Source organism: Nyctibius grandis, chromosome 8, assembly GCF_013368605.1.
Source record: "Nyctibius grandis isolate bNycGra1 chromosome 8, bNycGra1.pri, whole genome shotgun sequence".
NCBI lineage: Eukaryota > Metazoa > Chordata > Aves > Nyctibiiformes > Nyctibiidae > Nyctibius > Nyctibius grandis.
In genome coordinates this window covers 32399906-32426996 of record NC_090665.1, presented here as the reverse complement: position 1 = coordinate 32426996, position 27091 = coordinate 32399906, and the positions used below count along the sequence as shown (strand labels likewise).

At 46.4% G+C, this 27091-nt stretch overlaps 1 protein-coding gene across 1 annotated transcript; it reads left to right on the top strand.

Moving 5' to 3' along the window:
• The first annotated feature begins 3185 nt into the window (after positions 1-3185).
• LRRC8C (leucine rich repeat containing 8 VRAC subunit C) lies at positions 3186-24248 on the top strand. Its single transcript, XM_068406025.1, is given in 4 exon segments — positions 3186-3235; positions 18083-18224; positions 19829-21311; positions 21314-24248. Coding segments are annotated over 3 exon segments (2406 nt in total). The 5' UTR covers positions 3186-3235; positions 18083-18086; the 3' UTR covers positions 22099-24248.
• The last annotated feature ends 2843 nt before the right edge of the window (positions 24249-27091 follow it).

Here is a 27091-nt window from a genome sequence, read left to right as displayed (position 1 = left end):
CACCTGGTGCACTTAAAATTCATATTTCAAAAACACTAATCTGGGGGGGAGAGGGGTTAAAATGTAAAACGAGAGGAAAGCAAACTAGGGGAAAAGATAAACTTTGACAGAAACTTCAGGCAGCTAAGAAGCAGTAGAGCTGTCAAATCATGCATTTTGGATTTGAGCTGAACCAAATCACAGAAGCAGTTTTTCAGTACTTTGTCTGAAAGCAATTTAGCTTTTCTGTGTTAGCAGATTATGCTGCTTTCAACAGTTGTTGGAGAGATGACTGATGAAAAGCATTTTCATTGTGGGTGTGTTTCCAAGTATAGACAAAGCTCTTGCTCTCAAACCCCTGTTTTCTTGCCCTGATCTCTCCTGAAGCTGAGAAGGGATGTGCTCTGTCAAGCTCTGCACAGCACCATCCCCTCAGCCCCAGCTTCAGGGCAGCTTTTGAGACCCCAGACTTTTGGGTATGGGATGGCTTTGAGTTTTTTCAGTGTGCACCCTCAAATTATCCAGGGATTGGAGAGGAAAGTAACAAGAAAAAACCCTGAGCAGGAATCAGTAGAAGGCAGGGCTGTATCCTGGCAGATGCTATGTTGGTGCTGAGCGAGGACTTCAGGACCAGGTATCCTGAACCTGGATCACACTCGGGAATCGGCCCACGGGTATGTGAATGGGGGATAACTGTCACATAAGCACTGATGGTGCTATCTGTCCCTGTGTGCAGCTGGGTTTGGAGGCGGGTCTGGTTTAACTCAGGTGCAAACCAGCACTGCTCTTGGTTCTGTTGTAGTGTAAGTCCTGCAAGGCAGCACTCAGTAGCAGCAATAACACTTCTGGAGTTTGTAAATTATGAATGACAGAATAGGACAATCGACAGCAGAGGCAAATGCACTGAGTTTGCCGTAATGGCATTTCTTATGTGACCTGTCCCACCTTCTTCTGGAGTCAATGAAAAACAAAGAGGCAGCCTGAAATCACAGGATGTCAAAAACTTGCGGTCATACAGATGTCTGAATCCTGATTCTGTTGCCTGTCATTTTGGTAGAAACAATACTTTTAGTAAAAGAAATACCCCCAAAGTACTTGAGACTTCACCTGCCTAGATGGTCTTAAAGAAAATAATGCAGGAACTCACAAATAAATTACAGGTTTCTGCAGGCAGCAAAATCTTCCCAGTGGAGCAAAGGTAGCTGGAGCCCCAACTGTGTGTTTAATAGCAAACATGCATTTTTGGACCTTCTTCCACCAGAAGCTCACATACCAGAACTGCACCAAGCCTCCGTCCCCACACCCCTCAGCTTATAATTATCCATGGACCATGTTTTCTATTGCAGTATCAGTGACCTTGCCTGTAATTATTCTTCACAGGGGAAGCTTAGCTCAGTCCTCCAAGTACTGCAGCAACTCCGAACAAAAATAAACCCAAACGTCCACAACAGGAAACAGTAACAATGGCAGGATTACTGGCCACCATGTCACCGTAACACAAAGGAGCAACTGAGAGGGAGTACAGGGAAAAGCAGCACCATGATTAGGTAACGGGAGGGACTGACTTATGAGAAAACATTAAATGAGCTAAGCGATGATGGAAGGGTGAACAGAACAACTGCCTGCAAATGTTTGAAAGAAGAAACCATCCAGGACAGGGAGGGATTCTCTAAGCTGCTGCCAGGAGTTAAGAGTAATGGAAAGAAACCAATAAAAAGACGATGAACGCAGCAGTCACCATAACCATTTCTTTAGCTCAAAAAAGAAACCCAGTGCTTTTCTCCATATGGAAACCTTGCTCATTGTCCCGTTTTGTTCCTCAGCCATCTCCCCCAAAGCATGGGGCTAACGCTTAGAGTTACGTAATGGTGCAATGTTGCTGACATCGTTCAGGCTAGCGGCTCTGAGGGACTGGGAGGGAGCTGTGCCAACAACCTCTTCTAGCTCCTGCCACGTTCAGACCCTGTTTTCTTGAGGCGCCTCAGAAAGCCTGTAGGCTTCAGTTGAGGAAAGCAGCTCTGCACGGCGAAGCACTTCAGCCAAACGATGAGCTGAACTCCCACAGCTGTAAATCACATCAGTGATTCCCAAATGAGGAACCTGAGTCTGCCCTCAGCAGTCCCTGCAGCAGATGGGTCAGAAAGTACACAATCACCCACAGCTATCCATGGCAGACCTTCAGTCCACATCCCAATCCAGTTAGTATTTTTGCAGCAAAACAGCTCTCATGCCTCATGTTGTGTTTGTTTCCATTAACTCCCCCCCAGTGAGTTTTATATATTTGTATTTCTCTGTTTACATATTTGTACTGTCCCTAAGGGGATACACACGCTATCCCTAAGGTTAGGGGCAAGTCATTAGAGGGCAAGTGCCTCCCTCTGATGGAGATTTGTCCCGTCTCTCCGTTCTGCCAGAGATGTAAATCTTTCCTGGAAATGTTGGACAAAAGTCCCGGCAAATATGTGGTTTCTTGCAGCAGCAGTTTTCAGTCTGCGCTTTTTTAATTGCTGGGCCAGAAGTTTGTGTTTCCAATTGTCACTCTTTGAGACGCTTTTCTATTGTTAATGTAATCCCAGGCGCTTTCCAGCCTGGTCTCTTCCACAGCCCCGTGCGCTGAGGTCGAGGTCTGTCCGTAACAATTTCTGCTGTCACCCTGCGGTGACCGCAGCCCCCGCCAGCGCGGGGACGGCCACTCGCGGCCCCCACCCGGAATTACTTCCCACGGCACCAACTGCACTTGGTGGGGCGATAAACGCCGCCCGAGCCCAGCCGGTTTATGCCGCGGTTATCCAGCCTGTCCCCACCTGGCAGCTCCGGCTGGCCGCCGTGACGGCCGCTCCAGCCGGGGATGCCGCGGGCCCTCCCGGAGGCCTCGGCCGTCGGTTACCGTCAGCGGCCCCCTCCCGCCTGGCCTCGGGGGGAGCGGGGGCGGGCGGAGCGCGGCTGTCCCGCCCGCCGCGGCCGGGCCTGCGGGGCGGCACGCCCGGAGCGCCGCCGCCAGCAGCGGCTTGCCCGGCCGCACCGGCGCCCCCCGCCCGCCCCCGCGTGCGTCAGACCGGAGACGTGAACCCGCGGCGGCGGCGCGGAGGCGGAGCGGCGGCGGGGCGGAGCGCGGCTGCGGGCGGCCTCCCCGCCCCACCCGGCCCGGCCCTGCCCGCCGCGCTCAGCCCCGCTCAGCCCCGCACCGCGGCATGATCGCGCTGCCGCCCAGCCGCCGCCGCCCGTGACCCCGCGCCTCCCGCCCGGCCCGCATCAGGTAGGCGCTGCCGCGGCCGGCCCGCCTCTTCCCGGGCCCTCGGCTGCCCGCGCCGGGGCCGGGGCATCGTCGCGGGGAGGGGGCCCTGGGGGGCCGCGCGGGGACGGAGCCGCGGCGGCGCCCGGTGCTGCGCCCCCGAAGGGGGGAAGCGGCCGGCCCGGCCCAGGCAGCGGCTGCGGGGGGCGCCGCTCTGCCCGCCGGCGGCGTCGGCGGTGCCGCCCCTGTCCCGGGGCAGCGCCGGGGGAGCCAAACTTTATCTGGGATCGCCGCCGTCTCCCCCCACCCCGCCCCGCGGAGGGGCTCCGGGAAGCGGCCGCGGCAGCCCCCCCCGCTCCATCCCACCCCATCCCTGCCGGGCGGGGCCCCCTGCTGCCGGGCCGCGGCGCTCGGGCTGCCCCGGGGGTGCCCCGCGGGGCGGCGGCCCGGAGCCAAGCGGGGCTTCCCGGGAGCGGGGCCGGCGGGGCGAGGCGAAACGGTCGCCGTGGAGACGGGCGGCTCCAGGGAAGCCCTTGACGGTATTTTCCCCGAAAAAACCGCCTAAACCCTAAACCCTGCTGCGAGCAGGACGGGAGGCGGCGGGTCAGCCCGTGCCCGCCGGCGGGCAGAGGGGACGCGGGGAGCGCGGCCCCTCCGCGGGGGCTGCGCAGCGGCTCCGCGCCCCAGAGGGTCCTGGCGGGTCCCTGCCGCCGGGTCGGGAGGGGGGCGCAGCCCCCGGCCGCGCTGCGAGGCTCCGCCGTTCATGGCTCCGTTTTCGATGGGATTTAAGAAAACAACCCGGTCGTGATTCTAAATCGGTTTAAAAGCAGCTCTGCCTTGTCGCAGTGTGATGGGCGGTTTTGTTCATTATTCAGGAAATGCAGTTTGTCCAGTTCACTGGAAAGAGTTGACCAAGCGAAATGAGAGGCTTATGAAAGACTGCCGAACGTTTCCTAGTAGGATTTCATTAGGATGAAAATGTTTAAAAGTGAGGAATTTTACTGCACAGATAAGTATGTGAGTTATGGCTTGCCTTTTAATTTTTTTTTACTTTTAGAATAAGTACTTTCTGTGAGGAAGGACTCAGTATTATGAGCAGCACTGTTTGAAGACACACATGAATGTTTGCTCCCATAGAGCACTGTAGGCTTGAATGATGCTGTAAAAAAATGGACAGGCGGAAAGGTGTGCTGCAAGATAGTGGAGAAAAAGATGGCAATGTTGGAAATAAATAATAAAAAAATCTCCCTTCTCAATTCAACCGAGTACACATATTTCCCCTCCCCCCGGTATATTAGACCTGCTTTTACTTTTTTTTTCGGCATGATGAAAGCAGGCAGGAGGGTAGCACTCACTCTTCTCCTGGCAGTGCCTGTTTGGCCCTGTGGTGCAGGTCAGCACGGAGAGCCGGGCTGAGCACAGTTTTGAGCTGATCCCTGATTTTAACCTGGCCTTCGATTCCTGCTGTCTCGCAAGTGCCCGTGCCCAGGGGCTGCCAGCGAGGCGCAGCAGCCTGGTGCTGAGCACCTGTGGTTTCTGAATCATTTCCTTTTCCAGTTGCGTTCTGAGTTTGCTAAACGTGTGGCAGCCGTGGTGCTGTTTTCTTCCAGTCTGAATACTAACGGGCCCCGCTGGAGGCTTTACTGTAATATAACTTTCTGGGGGTTTTTTGTTATTATTTACTCTTTTAAGCAGTTTTAGAAAGAAACTTTCTGATGGAAAGCCTAAAAATCTCATTACTCTTTGTGCCCGGGATTGGAAAAGGCCAGTGCTGGTTGCCAGTGAAGAACAAAATCAGAGACTGCTGAATTCTTCACGCAAGTTCCTTGCCTCAGTGCTTGGCCCTATCTTGCAATCAGTTCCTGTACCAGTTTGAGTTGATTTCCTGAGGCAGCCGCATCCCACCTCAGTATCTGGTGTTCGAGGCCCACAATAAGGGGCTCGGACTGGGAGGGAGGTGGCATCCGGGCTGGGCAGTAGAGAGGGTTAGACAATATTCAGGTGGCCTTAGCGCCAGAGTGACGGCACCGTGAGACCCAAAATAATGAACTGGGTCAGAGAGTGCTGGGAGGGGCAGTTCCCCTGATTGTCCATTGACCTCAGTGGCAACTGGTTGAGGTGGCCCCTGTTCACCACCAGAAAGGCACTTCCCAGCCCAAGCCTTTTTGAATGCTGCGGGAAGTAAAAAAAATTTCGACTGCCATCCAAACAATTCACAATGACGGGAGCTAGAGTTTAATTTTACAGGATTTTTTCCTCTTTGAGTAAAGTTAGTGAAAAGATATTGTTCTCATTGTCCCAGAGTTGTGAAGAGCAGGGGAGGGACTATATCTTAAAGAAAACCCTGAATATGAAACCCTTTACCTCAGGAAAAAAAAAAAAAGAGAACCCCAAAATACTTCCCTTAAAACCTTACTTAGTAAAGCAAAGAAGCCATTCTCCTTCCAAAATGATCTGTCAGAAGAATGTTAACAAGTGTTGGATTTCATATGCTCAACATAATGGAAACTTTAGTCTCTTCTCCATCCTTTAGCTGTTTGCCCAGGGATTTTGTGCCACAGAACTCTGATGCAAATTCAAGCTACAGTGCAATGACTTTTGTTGGGGTTTGTGTTTCTAAGACCTCTTTCCCACTAGGAAGATACTAGGTTTGATTCATCTTCTTGGTGAATCATTTGCTCCATTGCTGTCATTCGTAATACAGGGCAGGCATCGCTGTCTCCCCATCCCCAGGCAAGCACAGCATCTTAGAGCTGGCTTCAGAGCTGACAGACCCTGGGTCAGCTTTCCTGCACTGTATTCATTTTACATTTTAGTGCCTGACACAAGCAGCTAATTAGACACAGCATAAACTTTACAACTGCATCATCCAGAGAGTCATAGGCTTGGACCAGGATGACTTTTTTCAGCATTTTTTTGCAGTATGGAGGTTGTGTCCACTCTGTTTCCATCTCTCATGAAGGATTGACTTACAATCTGGTGTTTGATCAGGTCAGATTTTTAAAAGGTAGAATAGGGCCGTGTATGTGCTTTGCACATTTTCCATTTGTTTGGGAGAATCCTGCATTAAGATACAGTGCATGTTTTTTCTTGGTTTTAAAGTAAAACAAAGGCCTCCCCTGAAGCACAGAATGGCACCGTTCTCCATGGAAAGTTGCTAACGCTGCTGTTATGGCGAGCGTACAAAGTTCCACTGAATTTGAACCAGCATATGTGAAAACATTTGGTCCTGTAGAGTAGCATTAAAATTCCATTTCTTGCTCTGTCCAAGTAAACTTTTAACTTTTCCATTGACTTTCAGGTGAGCAGCACCCAGCTTTCTATACCAACTTCAAATCCTGAGCTAAACTGTGATCTGCTGCAAATGGAGACGCTAGCTCACGTCTCCCTTCAGTGGCAATAGTACATAGTGGTTTTGTATTGATGGGAATCCAAAACTGAACAAGCCAGCAATATGACTGCTGAAGTGCTGAGAACATTTCCCAATTTTATTTACTCATCATTGAAAGCAAGGTGGGAGTTTGGATTAATTGCTTGCTCTGGAGCATATGGTGAAGCAGAGCACAGGTCAAGCCCTGCCTTGAGCGTGCAGCGGCGTAAGATCCAGATACACGTGTGATTTACAGCAGAACGCGAGAGCTCAGAAGCGCAGGTTGCTGTCAGAAAGCAGGTTTGGTGTTCTGAGTGAGCACTGTTAGAGACCTCGTTTTCGAGCCAATGTGAATGCTTGATGAGCAGTCTCGGGGGGGGGTAGTTTTCATGCAAGCTTATAGAGCAACATGGGTGTTCACAGACAATATTGTCAGAAAAGCCCTTTGTTAAAGGTAATGTGATTAAAAAGAATATTTGCTCTTTGCCATCATTTACCCATGACAACATCATTTCAAAGACCTGCACACCTGCTATAGTGTGGGCAGAACCCCCCCAGCAACTGCTTTGATCTCGCAAAGTTTAGGCGGGATGGATGGATACAGCCTTTCTTTGTGTTTTATGATGCAGCCACGGACTTTTTGGTGGAATAAATTTAGAGCTAATCCCTCTTCAGTGGGCCATGGCTGGACACCGCACTGAAAAAGTCCAACAGAGAATTTAGGCAGGTAGCTCTGGATTTCCACATCTCTGAAGTTTAAGATCTTTAAAAGTTATCTTATGTGAATAGTGATTCTGATTCTGTAGCTGTTCTTGTTTATCTTTGAGTATGTGTAGATCACATCTATTTTATGTGCCTGAATTTACCTATATTAGTCTTTCTCATTCTTTCAGGAGTATGGATGACACTATGAGCTTTATTTTTATTGTCGGGGATTTTTGTCACAAGGGGTGGTTGGGGGGAGGAAAATACATCAGCTGTATTTCAGGCTGAGAATACCTGTATGTTTATCCAGGCATTTTGGGATCCGTGTTTTATGAGACCCTCGCAAAGTTTAGAAAGCTCTCTTGTGTAGCATGCAAGCGGGAGCAGAAAAGATCCTTTATATGAAAAAGTCTCACAAATCGTGAAAACAAGCATTTCTTTAATGTTTTTGGCTCAATCACTGCATAAATAGTTTTTAACTAACTTTTCAGATGGTTGAGCTGCTTAAGACTCAGAATGGATCCTTTGTGCTTCCCGTCCCAATTAGGAATTAATTTTTAATTATGTCAGCTGAGCATTTTTATTATGAGCACTTGTGTTAGCCCGAGGCCCCCGACTATGCCTTTGACAGTGAATTGCGCTGGTTTCTGTAATATTGCCTGTCCTATGACATTCTCTGGCATTGTTTCTGTCTTCATTATCTGAGAATGTTAAATAAGTGTCTGTGGAAAACCTGGTGTAACTTTGATTAAAACTTGATGTGACTTTTCTCAATCATTTAGACATATTTCAGGAATACTAAAGTACTACTTACTGGGTAGTTTATTGCTCAGTGCTTTGGTTTGCTGTTAAAGGTTTTCTCTCGCATTAAGAACATTTTGCAGCTCTGGAAAGAGGGCCGGCAGCTTGAGTGATAGCCCTGATTGATAAACTAAGAATGTTACTCCCAGAGCTGAAAAATGGTGAGTCTTGCCTTTGAAGTAGTCTTTGACATGGAAATGCATAGAGTGTACTTTTCTTTAGATTTGGACAATTAGCTCAGAAAAGCCAAATCTCCACGCAAGCCCATGGGCTTGGTACAGAAAGAACTCCTGTTGATTTCACTGAGACTTTATCTGGCAGAATCTGTCCCTCAACATTTTTTTGTCTTCAGTCCAACCAAGTCAAAGTCAAAGAGCTGCTGACAATAGGAAGTCTTTTTGGTGTGTAATACATGGAAAAAGTACTATGACTCTTAAAACAAACAACAAGGTTATTGTCTGGGATCCGTCGCCAAAGCGGCACTTACTGTATGTGTAGGTGGAAATTGCAGCTTATATTTTGAAATGTAGTTTATTAAAGTTGCTTCCTCTTTACGTCCTTTATGTCTCCTCTTTCCATCCCTTATGTATCCTCCAAGTTCTGGATTCAGGCCTTTGAGCTTCCACGGCCGCAGTGGATGGTACTGACAGCCCCGACAGCAGAGCAGGGGATTCACTGCCACCTCTGAATCTGCCACGCTCCCTCCTGGGTATTAGGTAGAGAGGCAGCCGAAACCTAAATGTACGCTGGATGCTTGCAGTGTGGGCCTCGGTAACTCAGCAGGAAAAGAACAGTAAAGGTCTAGGTGTTCAGCAGGTTTCTGGAAGTTATACCCTTTTCAGTTTTCTCAAGCAACTAAAGCCCCGGTGATTTGTTGGAGTTTTGCCCATGGTTGCGGACTTGCAGAGCCGGGGCGCTGGGGAAGCTTGGTTGTGGCAGCTGGCGTAATGGAGTGCAGTTGTTCTCTGATCATCTGGAAATGTAACCCATTTCTATGCTGAACAGCTGTCACGCAGGGGACAGCCCAGTCATGCCAGCCTGGTTTCATCATCGCATCAGTGCAGGTGTAGCCCCTGTGAAAACTGCACGGGTTGCACATGTTTTGTAGGGCCACCAAATTGGGGTTGCTGGAGTAGTATCTTCTATAGGCTGATCGTATTTTGTCTGCTCCCCAGCTTGCAGACTAATACCAACTGTGACACATAATTTTGGTAATGTGTAGCATGAAATCAGATTAACTCCAGTGGCTTTGCAGGGAAGCTTTGGCATGCTATCACTTCAGACTCAACCATTGCAGAAACCTGGACAAAGTAGTATGTTATGGTTTTGTAGTGCTATTCATTCATATTTCCCACCAAAGGTAGCAAAGAAAATAGATGCCTTGCTGTTTTGCATCTGGTGAAGCGGCAGCATGGTGGGGCGATGTAGCATGCCCAAAGCAGGAGCACAGGGAGCCCACGGCTGGGTCCCCATGGGGAGTCCTGACTCATGCTCTGTTGTTCCTTCGGGCTGCATTTCATCACCAGCCTCAGCCCGAGAGGATGAATTGCAAGTAGTTTTGTTTGAAAATACAGGAAACACATGGACTTCTGCATCCAAACAATTATTTTTAAATGGTTTGTTTTTAATAGCTTTCCAGTTTCTTAACGTGGATTTATGTTTAAGCACAGCATCATTTGTTTGTATTTCTACTTCAGAATGTTGTTGCTTCTTCCTATGAAAACCTCTGTTACAATCAACAGAACAAAAAGTCACCTGTCGTGTTTGAAAAAGTGGCAGCATGTGATACTTTTTTGCCATACTCCCAAATAGCCAGCATTCTAAATAGTTTTTCCAACCAAAACATTTTGACAATCTGGTTTAGTTTTTTTTTAATTTTATATGACAGGGAACACCAATGGCTGTAAAGCCTAGCAGGGAAACTGCTCTCCTGAAATTCACCAAATACAGGGAGAAGTTAGTAGCAGAGGTATTTTCATATGTTACACAGGAACTGACCAAGCACCTACAATTACCAAATTGCTGGACATTTTGGTCAGTGCAAGCATATAGCAAGATAATTACCAAAACCGAATGTCAGGGCAGTTCAGAGATTATTTCACTGTGCATACAATGTGTGTGAGAATACAAGATAAGGATGGAACATCAACCTCTTCGGAATTAGGAGTTGCTAATTCCAGCCCTTATCATTTTATTTCCCCTTTAGTCTAATCTCAGTTTTCCAGACTTGCTGCCTTGTCCCTGGGTCCACTTTTAGTCCTTCCCTGGTTAGGTGATGAAGTGAAGCAGGTTCATTATCTGTGATCTGTGGTGCCAGCATGGGCAGTGCCAGGAGCTGTGAGGGGCTCCTGGACGCACACTGAAGATGAAGTGTTCAGCTGCTGAGATCAAAGGACACATGCAAAAACCACAGTTTCCAAAGGTTTATAAGTTCACCAGCTGTGGGCAGCTGTTCACAGCTGCAGTAAAAAGTGCATCTCTGATACAACAGGCCAAATTTTGGGGGCATAGGGGCCTGGAAAGTTTAAAATAAAAAGACTGCAAGTTTTGTAGTGTGCACAGTCCAATGTTATTGCCCTAAGCTTGTTTCTAGAAATGGTTGAACAATTGCTAGCTAGATCTTCATTTAAATTTTGTTTTAAAGTAGGCAGGTTTTTCCTTATGGTCGTTTCAGGGCCCCACACTACCACAAATACAAATTTGGCAAAGGTATAATCAACGAAACTATGACTGATGGGGGTAGTACCAAGCCATTCTAGTGCAGCTGTGCCTGCCATCACTGGCTAGAGGAGACTGTGGGCCTAAGCCCTGGGGCTCTGCATAGACCACTGATTTTAAATTGTGTATTTAAGAAGTACACCACCGTGAACCTGGCTGTGAAACTCCTTATCCCTGCTTATTTAACTGTCTCAGTGTGTAGTTCCCAATCAGGGAATATAAGAACGCAAAATTCTGCTTTTCAGTGCAGCCTCAGGCCCTGTGCTAGGCAGCACTTTAGCTTCACTTCAGCTCCAACCAAGGTGGCTGAGGCCAGACAGCTCAGAACCACCTGAAAAGCGACTTTATGGTATTTATGCAGAGTAACAAACGTTTACAACCAAGGACAGTGAGCTGTGGTGTTCGGGCTGTGCAGTGCCACGTCCTGTGTAAAGCAAAACCCACTGGAGTGCAGCCCCTGCACACGCAGCCTGCAGCACTTGGGCTCTGCGGAGTCCCGCTATCGGGTCCCAAGCTCATTGTGTGTTAAATATGTTCTGTGCTCTGTTCCTTTAATGAAGATGAATATGCTATAAATCATGTATGGGAACCAACCCAGAGACCTACTTGCAGCACTATTCCCAAAAGGCATTTCATAATTTATCCTAACACATGCAGGATGTTTAAAACAGCCAGGAGGGTGGGTTTTGCCTAGCCCAGCACTTCTCCTTTCAGTAGATCTCTGATGTGAAAGACCAAGCAGTCCCGGTCTGAATTGTCTCGAGAACATCTCAGCCTTGATGCTTCCCCAGCGTATTTAGCTGGGCTGCAGTTGTGGCCCTGCAGCCACCAGCCCAGGCCCTTCACACCAAGAGGAAGCTCCTTCCCTATGGCGGGGTCAGGGCCATGTCCATAGCATCTGGGGCTCGCATAGACTTTGTGCCACTCTCAGGAGATGGTGGTGCTAATCCTAAGTCTGAGGAGGGTTGATGCGATGGCAGGGAAATGTGGTTACATGTCAGCTGGCTAATAATTTAAGCATCTTTTCTAGTCAGGTTAAGAAATCTCACCAACTTTTTATGCTCCCCAGTTGCAAACGTCACTATTTCTGCAGTGTTCTCTCTCTCCTACTGCTACGTTCTTCTACTTTTCCCCCTTAGTGTGTTATTTGCACCCTGCCCCTACTGAACCAATACATTCTGGCTGTTAATTGCCTGTCCAGCACCCAGGGGCCCCGATTCTGCTGTGCGGCTGTGGTCATTCCCCTAAAACAAGTGATGGATGCCAGCGATTGCTTCAACGCATGGCGACATGATTGAGTAACCGCTACTGGAAGAATAAAATAGCAGAGGGCTTGACTTCAGGTGAATAACGCCTGTAGCTTGGCAAACACAGCCCTGGCAAGTCCTGGTCTCCCGCCTACAGCACACAAATCAGCGGTGACGCTGTTTCTCTGTTGCATGAGTGTCAGCAAGGCGCAGAGACAGGCCTTTGGGCTTTGCTGGGCAAGGAGGACATAGCTGGGGCACAGGCTGACTGGTGTCAATGAGTGATATTGATCATCGCCTGTGGAAGGGCGCAGACCAGCCGGCAGCTTTCCCAACAGCATGGCAGAGGTGGGCCTGCGGCCATCTTGTCGTGGCAGGGGGCGGCAGTGGGAGCTGCTGGGGTCTGTCTTGGTGAGGAATGCACGCTGGCAGACCTGCCGCAGGTGAGATAAAGGCAGGGCACTCCAGTTACTTATTTCCATTTCACTATGTTTGCTTTTTTGAATCGCAGTGTCTCTACAAACTGCCTTGAAAGCTGAGGTGGGGCAGAGTGGGAGCAGCGCGGTGGCTTTCAGCGGTAACAGAGCGCTCCCCAGCAGCGAACCCTCTGATTCAGCTGAGGGCTGGTGTCAATCCACACAGTTACACTCCATAAAATGAATGAAGTTACTCTGTGAAATCTGCTTAAAAATAGCAATCGTCACCTGGCAATAGCTGGAGCATGGGGCCTGGCAGCTGCTAGAAGCCAAAAGCGGTTTTGTTCAGGGTTGTAGCAGAGGGGCACCTCTCTGAGTGTTAATGTGTTTTTTCTTTCTAAGGCATCTCTCAAGATGCAAGATGAATACAGCTCGATGAGGGGGTGTATCACACACATCTCAGGCAGGTCGAGTGTATAAACTTTTGTGTCCCCGGGCGTTTGACTGTCCAGCACGGTGGGCCCTGTCTCTGACCGGGGTCCCTCGAGTGCTGCTGCAAGGCAGCTCACAGGAGTTCAGCGGACACGAAGCCCCAAGAGCGGCTCACAGCGCCTACTTGCAAAGCACTAAGCCCAGGCCGGGGCTTGTCCCCAGGGCTTTGCAGGCCACACTATGACAGCTAGCACCGCTGGAGAGCCCCGGCGGCGAGCAGTGCCAGCTGGGCACGCTGTGCCGTGGCTGGCGAGGGCTGGTCCCTTGGGTTGCCATCGCTGGTGGAGGTAGGGTAGCTGCAGCTACAGCTGGGAACTCCGCTCGTCAGCACCTCTGTGCCCGTTTGCACAGCGGCCCTACTGACACAGCTCTGGGGGCAGAGGCTCGGCCACTGCCCGGCAGCCCCAACTGTGCCACTTGGCCCGGGGCACCAGTGCTGCAAACGCAGTCCCTGCCCAGAAACCCCTGGGCCACCCGCCCGAGCGTCCTCTGAGCTGCCACTGGGCAGGAAGTTAATTAAATGATTTCCTTTATATTCTGCAGTGCACATCACACGGATTGCCCATTTGTAAAACATACACGTTTTTCCCTTTAGCCGCACTGCGAGAGCTGTCATTACTTACAAACTGTCCCCACCACTTTCCTTTATTCCCTCTGATGAAGGCCAATTGCTTCACGGCGCAGCCATTTCGCAATCATCCTTTGATTCAATCTCTTGATTTATTAAGTGTAATTTGTTTCCAATACCATTCTCTCTCACTTGGATCTATTTATTCTCCTTAGCTCTTTTAGGTCACATTAAGTCGTCGTGTCTCATTCCTAATCGCCCGTGCATTAGCTGGTTCCTGTAGGTAGTTTTTCTGCTGGAGTGAATATCACACCTTCCTTGTACCTGGATTCCAGTGTTTCATCTTATTATCACACATTCATTTTCACTTGTCAACTTTTCTATATTTCCTAGAAATTTTAAAATAATAATAAAAACCCTACTAATTTATCTCCCTTCAGTTTTGTTGTTTTTTATTTAATCTGGCAAACCCTCAGCTCTTTTCTGCAGCACTGCTTAGCAGCCAGGACAACTTGTTTTAATCCAAGTTTTTTTTTGTTTACTTCTGGTAGCTGAAAACCAGAGGATTTATCTCATGTATGGTTTTCTTTTCTCTAGAGAGTGAGGATTATTAGAAATACAAGAGAGAAAAGAAAGAACGACTTCTGATTTTAATTTTAAAAAATATCCAATATGTAGAATTCAATGTTTCCTAAAGCAGGTTAGAATAGTATTTAACATAAGTCAGACTCCACATCTGAGCTACAACGTATTGTGCCATTAAATAGCATTTTGAATGTGGGTGAACTGAAATTAGTAATGCTGTCTTAGCTTTCACCAGCTGAAATGCTGAACTCCTTCTATCTCCTTGTTATAAGAAGATATAAGAATCTACAGTAGACAGTGTGCTGTCCCAGAGGTTGCTCTGATTTGGGCTGCAGCGTGACTTTTCTGCATCCATGTTTTGATTTGTTTAAATTTATGATTGACTGAATCACCTTATTTTGAACAGACCTGGTTTGTGCGTGGTTATAAATGAGTCTGGCAGTGGTGTGGCTTTGGGTGTAGCAGTGGGGAAGAGCTGGACTCCGGCCATGGCGCGGAGGGGATTTTCAGGATTGTTGTGAGCCATGTGGACCTGCTGTGTCTTTTCTGAGGCCTCAGAACCACTGCGAATAGATGTTCTTTTGGTCACTGGACAAGCCAGAACAGAAAAGAAGCTAGAGGGAAGAGGGAGACAAATAAAAAGTGATTTTGTGTCATTCTGCTCTGCGTGCAGATACCAGCAGCGCTGGTAAGCCTCTGCTTCTCTGCACTTCTTTCCAGCATTTTCTCTTTATTGCTAGTGCAGCAAGGGGAGAAGCAATAGGGTTTCTCCAGAGGATGCTGGAAAATTATTATCCCACTACTTCACATCCGATCTCCATTTAGAGGTTCTTGTGAATGTCTTTTTTCCTGAAGTTAAAGAATATTGTCTGTCATTAGACACTGTTGGTTTATTTACCATTATTATGTGCAGTACCATTGCCATCATTCAGTAACATTTGTTTTATTTTTTTAACAATAAAGAAAAACATAAGTGGCAGACAGATTTTGATGTCAGGTGTTGGACTGCAAACCTTCCACCCTCACCGATGGGTTTTCTAGCATGGCTCAGGGAGGCTTTCTGTATGCAGGTCTCCCTCTGCTTGGCCCATTAGCCAGGGTAACAGTATGTGCGCTGTACTGATGAGGAGTCTCACCATGCAAACAGCAGTCTCTAAAGGGAACAAGGGATCAGAGCAGCATGTATTAGTGGTACCAGAAACTACCTGCCTTCATCGAAATTCCCCACACATCACTTAGAAGAAATAAAGCAAATATATAATACAACAAAGGCCCCTAAAAATACAGAGTAAAACCTATCAAATGCAGCAGTCAATTTTTAGTCCTGAAAGCTGTACCTGCACAGTAATTTGCAAGATAGTTTCCAGTCCCATCTGCTGTCAGGCGCTGCCCCTCTTTCAGTACTGCCGACTTTCATGATGCCATGGCTCAGATCTGCAGAGTTGTTAGACATCTGAGCAGCGAGGATTGGGTCTCTGCATGTTTTGGTGCATGTGAGCACCCATATTTTCTCAAAGAGTCTCCACTGCAGGAAACACGACTGTGTCTTACCTGACACTTGAATTGTCTGTGCTTTTGGAAAAACCCTACAAATAGGAGCCCTAAGGCTGTGGCATCAGAAGATGAAAAAGAACCCACAAGCCATTATTAAGGAGGGGGGAGGGCAGAGAAAATGTCAAACCCTTGTGATTTTTAAGCAATCTGTTGATATGTATTCTTGGGCGTATTGGTGGCATTCCAGGCAGCTAACTGGCCTCCAAACCTGAGCCGACAGCAGTATATGTGTTACAAAGCTCTGAGCAGGACTGTTGCATGGCAACTGCTTAGCTGACATTTGTATTAGTATAGTCCTTTAAGAATTTTCTATGCTTTTCAATGCTTGTTAGAAAAACTGGTTTTTAAAGCTTACCAGCAGCCATTGCCAGTCACCTACATTATATGTGGCAATAAAAAAGGGAGGGTAATTCCTTATCAATGGCTGTGAAATGCATGTGGGTATGGAAGAGAGATCAGTGCGTGATGTTCTTCAGCTCAGGCTGAAGGCTCTTTCCATGGGTGCCACTGGGAGCTGCCAGCGGAAGGTTTCCTCTCCTTGGGTTCAGCTGAAGGAGTGTTGGGCATATACTTAAAGCTGCCTGGGGCACCTCTAATTTATGACATCCATTTTTTCCACCAGTACTTCTAAAAGAAAAGCAAAAGGCAACAAAGGTTTGGCCCAGCAGCTACATGAGCTGTTTTCTGCTGTAGAGGTACATCTTCCCTGATGGGTCTGCTGAGCATTTGCAAGACAGGCACACAAAAATCAGAATTACAGCTCCTGGCTGCATGTAATTTAATAACTAATGCTGCATTCCTTTGCCACCACTGCAGCAATTCAGGCCTGTTGGCGTGGACGCTGCCGAGCTTCCGACCTGGCTGCGTGAAGTCAGGCTTGCATTGCCATCATTTTCACTGATGCTCTATTAATTTGCCAGTGCTGCAGAGGACAGCCTGCCTTCCTCTTGGGGATCGCCAGCCATGTGAGAGGTGCGGGCAATTTCATCTGGCATTGTGGCATGCATCCTGGGGACAGCTTTTAGAAGGACAGGAGGCTAAGAGGGAAATTCTCCTGCCTGGCCAAGTAGTGCGTAAAGCAACACGAAAGGGTTGCAAGAGCAGAGGGGAGCAAGGAGCAAGGGTTAAGAAGTTATTATGCTACTCAGTCAGAAAGCTGCAAAGCCCCAGCACAGCTACTAAACCCAAGCTCATTTACAGACATCACCTTGTGCCTTTGGGGACTGTGGTACCTCCTGAGGATCAGCTGGGCAAGCAGAGGCACAGCAGTCCCTGAGCAGGTGTCAAACTGAGCATCTTTCCACACGAGTAAGGCCAGTGTAGTGGGAGTCAATTATAAATTCTTGGGATGGCTGTACGCTTGTGATGAATTGCAGCCGTTAAGGCCTGAATCCTTCCCTGCCAGATCCCCGGCTCTGAATGGATCCCTGAAGTCCCTGGGCAGCGTATCAGCAAGCGTGTGCTTATCGCTAAGCCTGCGCACAGCTGGGACGGCACCAACCCGCACTAATGGGTCCCATTGCGCAGCTGAATCAGGATTATAGACTCTTCCAGCATTACTGTGATATGAAGTGATTGTGGTCAGCACTTATGATGTTAAAGGACAAATTTTGTAAATTGCCCTTGGGAGTATTTTTGTTCCATTCCCATGTGAATTTATCTTTCCATCATAAGTTACTGGGGAGTTTCAGTACTGGTTTGATCTCAGGGATGCAGTTACACAATATGCTGTAGGCTTTAAAATCAGTTGCTTTGCCTGTACATGCTCATGCGTTAGTTGATTTTTCAGGGGAGGTGATGATGTAAGCCTCGGCATCTGAGGTGAAGATAAAGCTCTTGATCTGCCTGTAGTTTTGGTTAGCTAAAGCACTTTAGCAACTTGCACTCAAAACATAGTAGATTTAAGACTGCAGTGAGCATGCACACAAATATTCCAAAGCATCCCTGAAGCCACCATGACTAAAATGGAAATGAATGAAACATGATAGCTAAAAGGACCTGGGAAATTTGAGCGCAGGACAAGCATTTTAGCCAGACATTTGAGATCAAGGCTAACATCTATAAAGCTGATTGTCTCTATCTACAGAACAGGCTGCTTTTCAGGGATTCAGAAGGCCTCGTTGACCCATCAGATATGGTGGGAGTCAATGCAGAGAGGGATTTGCCTGCCTGCCTGCATGGGATCCCGGTCCTGCTCTTCCTTCCTCACTGGAGCTGCGGGGGTCGGCACAAGCATCCCTCTTCCGAGGCGGGGTGTCAGAGGGATCCCTTGGGTGGTAGCTGGGAACTTTTATGCCACATCCTGGGAGTTTCATTTCCTAAGCAGGTTTTTTCAAACCTCACAGAAGTACTTGCCCGCACAGACTGAGGCCTACCAGCTGCAGGAGGCTGAGCGCTGGCCTTTCTCTTTTGCAGGACGATGATTCCCGTGACCGAGTTTCGCCAGTTCTCGGAGCAGCAGCCGGCATTCAGGGTGCTGAAGCCCTGGTGGGATGTGTTCACAGACTATCTCTCTGTCGCCATGCTGATGATTGGTGTGTTTGGGTGCACGTTGCAGGTAAATCAAAGGGGATGGAGGCGAGGCGGGTGCTCTCAGAGGTGTTGAAAGAACACCACAAACAAGGAAGGTCCTCAGAAGGATGGTGTCATGTCTTGTTTTATCTCTTGGGTTCACTGTGAACAAAGCCAAAATTTGCTGGTTCCAGGATTAAAGCTGTTTAGGTAGCAACATCAAATAACACAGACCAGACTTTTACCAGCTGTAAATCAGCAGAGCTGCGCTAGAGTCGATGAAGCAGTGCCAGCTAAGATAAAAGCTGTTGGTTTGGCTTGTGCCTGGATGCCTGTTTTCACCACAATTTGGCACAACAAAACAGATGATCGACTTAAGTTCTTATTTGTCACCATTTTTCTGTTTAGAAGTTTGAAAAAGGTAATTTCTGTTTTTCCTTATTTGGCAAATGTTAAAATTCTTTCTGTCTTTATGCTTCAAAGAGATTTGAAATTAATGTGCTTATTTTATTAACACCACCCACAACTAATATTATGCGTCTTCCATTCCAAAGCATCTCTGAGGATGCTTACACATAAACAATTGACATTACCATCAATCACTGTCAGTTACATTTGGCTAAAGAGCCAAAAACTGAAAAGCAATGGAAAGTACTGTTTGGGATGGACTCCACAAAAATAGAAAGTTATAATACTAGTTCAAACATGGATCTCATGTTTCTTGGCATGACTTAGACATCCACACTGCACACACATTCTTAGTCTGGGCTAATCCCAGTTAGTCATTCAGGGCAAATAACAGATATCCTCAGTTTATCAGATGGATTAGCATTTTAAATTCAGACCTATAGGGAGCCTTGCACTGAACTCAAACTGTTATCCCAAGTTAACCCAAAGGTAGTTGGTCCCTAAAGGCACTCTGACCTCAGTTTGTCAACAGGGATGGCCAGTCCAAATTAAGAAAGTTGCTTTTTTTGCATTATAGACAGACTAAAGGACAAAAGTGCAGAGCTACTTTTTCCCCCAGGTGTGTGGTGTGAGGACTCTATGTATATGTATGAGAAACTGCATAAAAATTATGTTCATGTGCGCACACACACACAAATGCTGTCAATTCTCCATTATCCCTATCTGTCTCTATTAAAACTGAAGATTAATAATGTCGCAGCATAGATATGCCCACATTAGCTCTTTGTCAGCCATTTTTGGTGTGATAAGACATCACGGTGTGAGCGTACAGCCACATGAATGTAGTTCTGCTGCTTTCAAGCCTAAGCTATCTCTGAACATCATGAAGCCCAGGCCAATACACCTGGCAAGAAAGTCTGTCTCTGGGGAGAGCAATGCAGGAGATCCCTGGTCTTTTCTGGAAGCATTACCCACACTTTTGCTTTTTCTGGATTGTCTCAATGCCCTCTTATTCAAATTAAGGAAAGCTAGCCATAGATGAAAAGGGGTGACCTAGTTCTTGGCATATAGACCAAGCGTCTTGTTGGGAATAATAATAACAGTAGCACAGACTGTGGAGCCAAGTGCCAGGCTGTGAGGAGGAATGCCTGGCAGCTGGAGGAACTCCAAGGACAGCCACCCATTGGTACTGCCACCATTGTTTGTACATCAGTTTAAAAGATATCTTTTTGTGTGTTTCAGGTCATGCAAGACAAGATAATATGCCTTCCAAAGCGCATACAGCCTTGCCAGAACCAATCTAATAGTTCAAATGTGTTTAACACAATCCCAGATACAACCCCCCTTCCTCCACTCAAGCCATCAACCCCTCCGGCTACAGTTGAAATGAAAGGACTGAAGACTGATTTGGACCTTCAGCAATACAGCTTTATAAATCAGGTGTGCTATGAACGTGCCCTGCACTGGTATGCCAAGTACTTCCCTTACCTTGTCCTTATACACACACTGGTCTTCATGCTGTGTAGTAACTTTTGGTTCAAGTTCCCTGGATCAAGCTCCAAAATTGAGCACTTCATTTCAATACTCGGGAAATGTTTCGATTCTCCCTGGACAACAAGAGCCTTATCTGAAGTGTCAGGGGAAGACTCTGAAGAGAAAGATAACAGGAAGAACAACATAAACAAGTCTAATACTATCCAGCCAAGCACTGAAGGTATTTTGGTCAAGACACAGTCTTTAAAATCAATCCCTGAGAAGTTAGTTGTGGATAAGGGAACACCTGGGGCATTAGATAAGAAAGAAGGTGAACAGGCCAAAGCCCTATTTGAAAAGGTGAAGAAATTTAGGCTGCACGTTGAGGAGGGTGACATACTCTATGTCATGTATGTTCGCCAGACTGTACTTAAGGTGATTAAATTCCTTATTATTATTGCTTACAACACAGCACTTGTCTCAGAAGTTAATTTTACAGTAGTCTGTAACGTTGATATTGAAGACATGACAGGCTATAAGAATTTTTGCTGTAATCACACGATGGCACATCTGTTCTCTAAACTTTCTTACTGCTACCTGTGCTTTGTAAGCATCTACGGCCTCACATGCCTTTATACGCTGTACTGGTTGTTCTACCGTTCACTGAAAGAATATTCTTTTGAATATGTTCGGCAAGAGACAGGAATTGATGATATCCCAGATGTCAAGAATGACTTTGCTTTTATGCTTCACATGATCGATCAGTATGATCCTCTCTATTCCAAGCGGTTTGCTGTCTTCCTCTCTGAAGTCAGTGAAAATAAGCTGAAACAGCTGAACCTGAACAATGAGTGGACTGCAGATAAACTGCGGCAGAGGCTACAGATGAACTCCCACAGCCATTTGGAGCTGCAGCTTTTCATGCTCTCTGGACTACCAGACACAGTTTTTGAAATTACTGAGCTGCAGTCATTAAAACTTGAAATAATTAATAACGTAATGATACCAGCAACCATTGCACAGTTGGACAATCTCCAGGAGCTCTCGTTGCACCAGTGCTCTGTGAAGATCCACAGCGCCGCCTTGGCGTTTCTGAAGGAGAATCTCAAGATCTTGAGTGTCAAGTTTGATGACATCAGAGAACTTCCACACTGGATGTATGGCCTCAGAAATTTGGAAGAGCTCTATTTAATTGGCTCCCTAAGTCACGATATTTCCAAAAACATCACACTGGAGTCTTTTCGGGAACTTAAAGCCTTAAAGTTCTTTACATAAAAAGTAATTTGTCCAAAATTCCACAATCTGCAGTCGATGTTTCAAGTCACCTGCAAAAATTGTGCATCCATAATGATGGCACTAAGTTAGTGATGCTCAACAACCTGAAGAAGATGGTCAACCTGACACAGCTGAATTGGTTTCATTGTGATTTAGAGCGCATACCTCATGCAGTCTTCAGCCTTCTCAGTCTTCAAGAATTGGATCTAAAGGAAAACAACCTCAAATCCATTGAAGAAATAGTAAGTTTTCAACATCTGCGAAAACTGACAATCCTAAAGCTGTGGTACAACAGCATAACGTACATCCCAGAGCATATAAAGAAACTCACTAGTCTCGAGCGGCTTTACTTTAGCCATAATAAAATAGAGGTTCTTCCATCCCACCTATTCCTATGCAACAAAATCAGATATTTGGATTTATCTTACAATGACATTCGCTTTATCCCACCTGAAATAGGAGTCCTGCAGAGTTTACAATACTTTTCCATTACTTGCAACAAAGTGGAGAGTGTGCCAGATGAACTATACTTCTGCAAAAAACTTAAGACTCTGAAAATTGGGAAAAATAACTTGTCAGTCCTTTCACCTAAAATAGGTAATTTGGTATTCCTCTCCTACTTGGATATTAAAGGCAATCACTTTGAAATCCTCCCACCTGAGCTCGGTGAATGTAGAGCTCTGAAGTGGACTGGTTTCATTGTAGAGAACACCTTGTTTGAAACATTGCCTTCTGATGTCAGGGAACAAATGAAAGCTGAATAACTAACTTCCTCTCGCTCAGTTTTACAGAAATAACGCTTCTACCAAATATGCTGTAGAAAGTGCATACTCTGAATATGCATTTAGTTTGTCATTATTTTTTCTTTTTTCAGACAAATCCTTTCTGTACAAACAAATTTGGAGTAAGGAGTACATATATTTTTAAATAAAATTTTCTTGTATTTTTTCACTGTTTTAAGATATTTTTTAAGTTTGTTTTGCCCTGAGGACAAGGGTGTCTGTAACTTAATTTTTACTGGTAAAAGCAAATGATTTTATCTGCTGATTTTTTTTTTTCCTTTGCCTAATCCCAACAGGGGAACTGTGTTTAAGCTATATGCTTTGGATTGCATAATTTGTAATAGACGGTTATATTGTCTTTCTGGTTATTGTACATCCCTTAGGACATGGTCTTCATCGAGTGGTGCTGCAGGTGTTGAATGCCTTGTTTCCTCTTTTCTTCAGTGGCAGTAGAAGGTGTTCAACAACTAACAAGATCAAATCTGGGTTGACCATCCTTTTATTTATATGACATGGTTTTCTCAGACGGTCAAAGCAAGTAGAAAGGTTCTTTATGTATTTTAACAGATCTGAGGGAGCAGGCAGAACTCCTTCAGGGCCTTTTGGCGAGTTTAGTCTAGCTCTCCGTTCACACACTGTGCCAAGCAGGAGGCACTGACTGCGATTTCCTCTCTGGTGCAAGAAGAGTAAGGTCACAGTTCACAGAGGAGTCAGCACCAAAGTGACTCACGTTGAAGGTGTTCCAAACAGTGCAAAGGGATTCGACTGCCCATTCCCTGCTAACTTGAATGGAAGGGGTGCAGTGAACAAACTGTGTTGGAAATGTCAACACAGCAAGATGAAACGCTATCAGGAAAAACCCCCTACGCACCCTCCACTAAATACCCCATCCTGCAAGGGAGCGAGTGCCCTCTGCCCCGCTCCGTTCAATTCCCCACTGGGACGCTTGGCACCTTGCAGGAGTGGGATCCGGAAAAAGTGCAATCATGTTTTGTTTGTAAAGCTTCTGACAAGGAAATAGCATCTAATACTCTCCTTAGTTGAGCTTGGTATCATATAACCAAGCTCAGCACAGGAATATTTGCAGATTTGCAAAAACGAGATTAAATGAATACATTAACATCTCAAAAACTTCAAACTACCAGAGGACAGTGATGAAGGCTATGTTTTCATCTCCCAGATGGTAATTAAATCGGAAATCATACAGTTGGAAGTCTGCTTTTTAAAATAATGTAATAATCTGTAATGATTATGCATCAGGTTGGGAACTTTATCCTCTGAAGCCATGTTCAGTTTATTTAATCCAGCCATTTGCTTTCTTTTAGGCAAGTTTGGCAGGTATATGATAACTCATGTGTTGCTCACAAACTAATTTAAGCTAATCAAAAATAACCATATGATAGTAAAAATATTGTTCTGGGAGGAGATCTCTTCATCCTGTCCAACAACACATATTTCAGTCAGATGCAAGCACTGGATAAATGCTTCGCAAAAATATCTAGGAATAAGTGCTTCTTTCTCTAGGAGGCAGTGCTGTTTATAAGTGGCAGAGGTTGAGTTGCTGGCTGTTTAAAGTTATGTAAAGTAATTGTCTGATGATTGTCAGGTTGGTCGCTCTTAAATGTTTTCTAACTGCCGTTGCGTGTCTTGAGCTACAGTTAATCTGAGTTCTTGAGCTTGGTAGAAAAGCATACTGTTGTTTTAAATGTCTGACTTATAAAGGTGGGGAGACAAACTAAAATGAGAATTTCCTCATGCATCCAGGGTGTGCTATGCAATCCGTGGGCTTGCCACAGTACCAAGTCAGATTTATTTTTTGCACTTGGCTGTGTTCTGGAGAAGATCCATGTGATTAATCAAAAATGGGTCAGACATGAAGGAATCAAAGCAAGCTTTTTTAAAGGGGATTGAGTTCTATTAAAGACCTATAACTCATGTAGCTATGGCGAGAGCTACTCTTACTCGTGTATGGAATGCACTTATTGGAACAGCTTGGCAGTATATATATTCTAAATGTATTTCACTTTGATGTAATGTGAGGGAGAGAAATATTTCATTGCTCATATTAACCTAATTATGTAAACCAAAGTGCTGTTGTCCCTGATGAATGTAAACTGTTTGAAATGTCCAAGTAATCGTGGAGCTGTTATAGTTACCTTACTTAGATTTGAAATATGAGATTACGTTTAAAGTTTTTTTTAAAAAATCTTTATATTCCTAGATGTAACATTTTAAATCCCTAATTTATTTTGTGTCTAATGTTGTTTCATGTGTAGTTTGTGGTCTATTTTCTGAACGAAAGTTACGCACACCTCGTAACGGAAGGTTGGAGACTTGTTCTGTGCCATTTTTGTAAATACATCACTTAGGGGATGTGGGGTTTTTGTTTGTTACTGATTATACTTATACCAGCGCAACCCCTCATGTGGACACAGTTACATGAGTATAAAGTGCCTTGTGCTGGTATATCTTTATTCACCTAGATAGGAATAAACTATACCAGCCTGAGCACTTTTGAGCTAATAACTGTATCTTCTCCAAGGGTTTGGTCTGCTGAGACAGCTCAAACAGCTCACTGCCACCAAAAAGGGGCAGTTCCCTCCCCCACCGTGCTCCCTATTCCTGCCAACACATTCCAGCTGCTTCCCTTCTACCTTTACTGGTCTGGTGCTGGTCTGATCCCTCCACAGGACAAAGCACTTTTTAAGCCAGCAGAAACTAAGCCAGTTAAATAAAGGGACTAATTTTCTGCTGGATCAGCTCTCCAAAGGATCGGATGGACACTAGGGTGGGAGCGGCAAGGGACAGGCTCTGCAGCTGAGGTCCGGGCAAGGGGAAGGTGGGACAAGTGACTTTGGAGGTGCTGAGCTGCTAGGTCAGTTCATCATCTTGCCGAGCCACGTGCGTGGAGAGCTGTGCTGTTTGATCTATAGCAGGGTTAGGCAGCGTGGCTTTTGAGGGTAGACAACCCTCAGGCTTGCAGTGAATGATAAACTATCACATTACTGTTAATTGCTTAAACTTAATGAAACAAACTCAGGTAGCTGCACTGTTGACTTTTCTAAACTTCTTACTGTCTAGTCTGTGGTGTGTATTTTCCAAAACCATATTACAGTATTTTAGAAATGCGTCAGCTAAGAGAAGATTGTTTCCTAATTCTGTATGACATCCAGGAAAATATGTAAAAGTGCCATATTTACTCAGTGATTCATGTATTGCTCGTACGTATATTCACATGCAATGCATACTAGACTTTTCTGTGACCTGTAGTATTTGACTTAGAATGGAGAGACATTTTGTGGATAATACTCTAGGCATGGTTTGTATGAGTTTATAACTACTGATGTTAATCGGGTGCCTAACAGGTATGACAGTTCCAGAATATAAGCAAGGCATTTTACATTATTGCTCAAAAATAATATAAATCTCCCTTGGTAACAGAAGCAGAGATGACAAAGAGTGTATCAAAAATAAGAAGACAGTCTTAATAGTGCATTAAGCCTGAAAAGCAAATCTACTTTGTGACCAAATCTGGAGATGTGCATCTCCCCCTTTGTCAAAATTCAGATGGATATTTGTGCTGACCTCCTGCATATAGCCAGCCCAACAACTTTTGCAAATTCTGATTGGAAAGTGCCTGCTCCAAGTCTCATATCGCATTTCTGGTACTTCCACTGATTCATGTGCGTAAGTGGTGACAAGGCCTGTAAAAATGCCAAGGAAAAACTTTGAAATTTGACCAAATGGGCAAACTTCTTAATTCTGTAGCAAGAACCTTAATATGATAATAGACCTGCGTAGTGTTACGTTGCAATATAGTACACCCAGAAAACATGGAAATAAAATACTCTTTTGTAATAATGAACATTGTCAGACTGCAATGTGATTATTTGTTTGGGAAACATTTTGTTTCTGGATTACCTAAAGATCAGACTTAACCATCTTTTGGGTTTGATCTCTTGGGAGGGAAGTCAGGAAAATATGCTTGAAAAAACAGCGTTAGACTTGACAGGATTTATAGCCGCATGGTCTCGCTTCCTGTGCGCCTCCTTCCATCCCCTCGCTCCGGCAGCCAGCTCAATGGCCAGCAAAGAAGCCGTCCCCGTGGGAGCAGCTCTCGCACTCAGGTCCCTGTGCTGTGGCGGGGTGCATGGGGGATGTGGGGGGCCCCAGCACAGCCAGCAGCCAGGGGCACGAGGGCTCCTGCCTCCCCCCGTCGCGTGCCTGTGCTGCTAAGGGAAATGATGCTGTCAGCTCTTGCATCTGACATAACCCCCTATAAATCTCCTGACCAAAGGTGATGGGCTCACGCTGCCTGCGTTTAGCGTGGGACGTTTTCCTCATTTCTCCATATCTTTAAGTTGGAAGCAATAATGTGTTTCAGTTTTGGGTTTTTATACTGAGACAACGCTGTCCTGCCGAGATGGAGCAAGAAATGCTCCTCTCTGGTCCTGGTGGTCCCAGGGAGAGGAGTGGAGCAGCAAGTGCAGCAGCCCGCGTCGGCTTTGCCTCTGGATGAGCCCCAGCGGGCAGCTGGCACAGGCGACACGCTGCCCCTGGGGCACAGCGGGCCTCGCGGAGGAGGAGAAGCAGCCTTGCTGACAGCACCTGCCCTTAACCTCCAGGCCACTCCTGCAAAGATGTGGAAGACTGGGAAAGCTGGTCCGTGCGTCTCAGCCCTGCCCCTTCCCACCAGCCCCGCGGGAGATACTGTCTCAGGGCAGCACCTGGCAGGATGGGAATGACGGCGCAGGTGAAACCACTGTGGGGGATCCCCGGGGCGATGAGACCGCTGCCGGAGCAGATGTCGCATTGTTTATCAAGCGTGCTGGCAGCAGGAGAAGTTCACAGTCCAAGTGAGCTGAGCCCCGACGAACCTCTTCTGTCGGTTTCCTGAGTACACGTGCTGAGGAGCGGGAGTTAACTGGAGCAGATACCGTGCCCTGAGAAACCCCCGCTCTACAGCCCAGGGGAC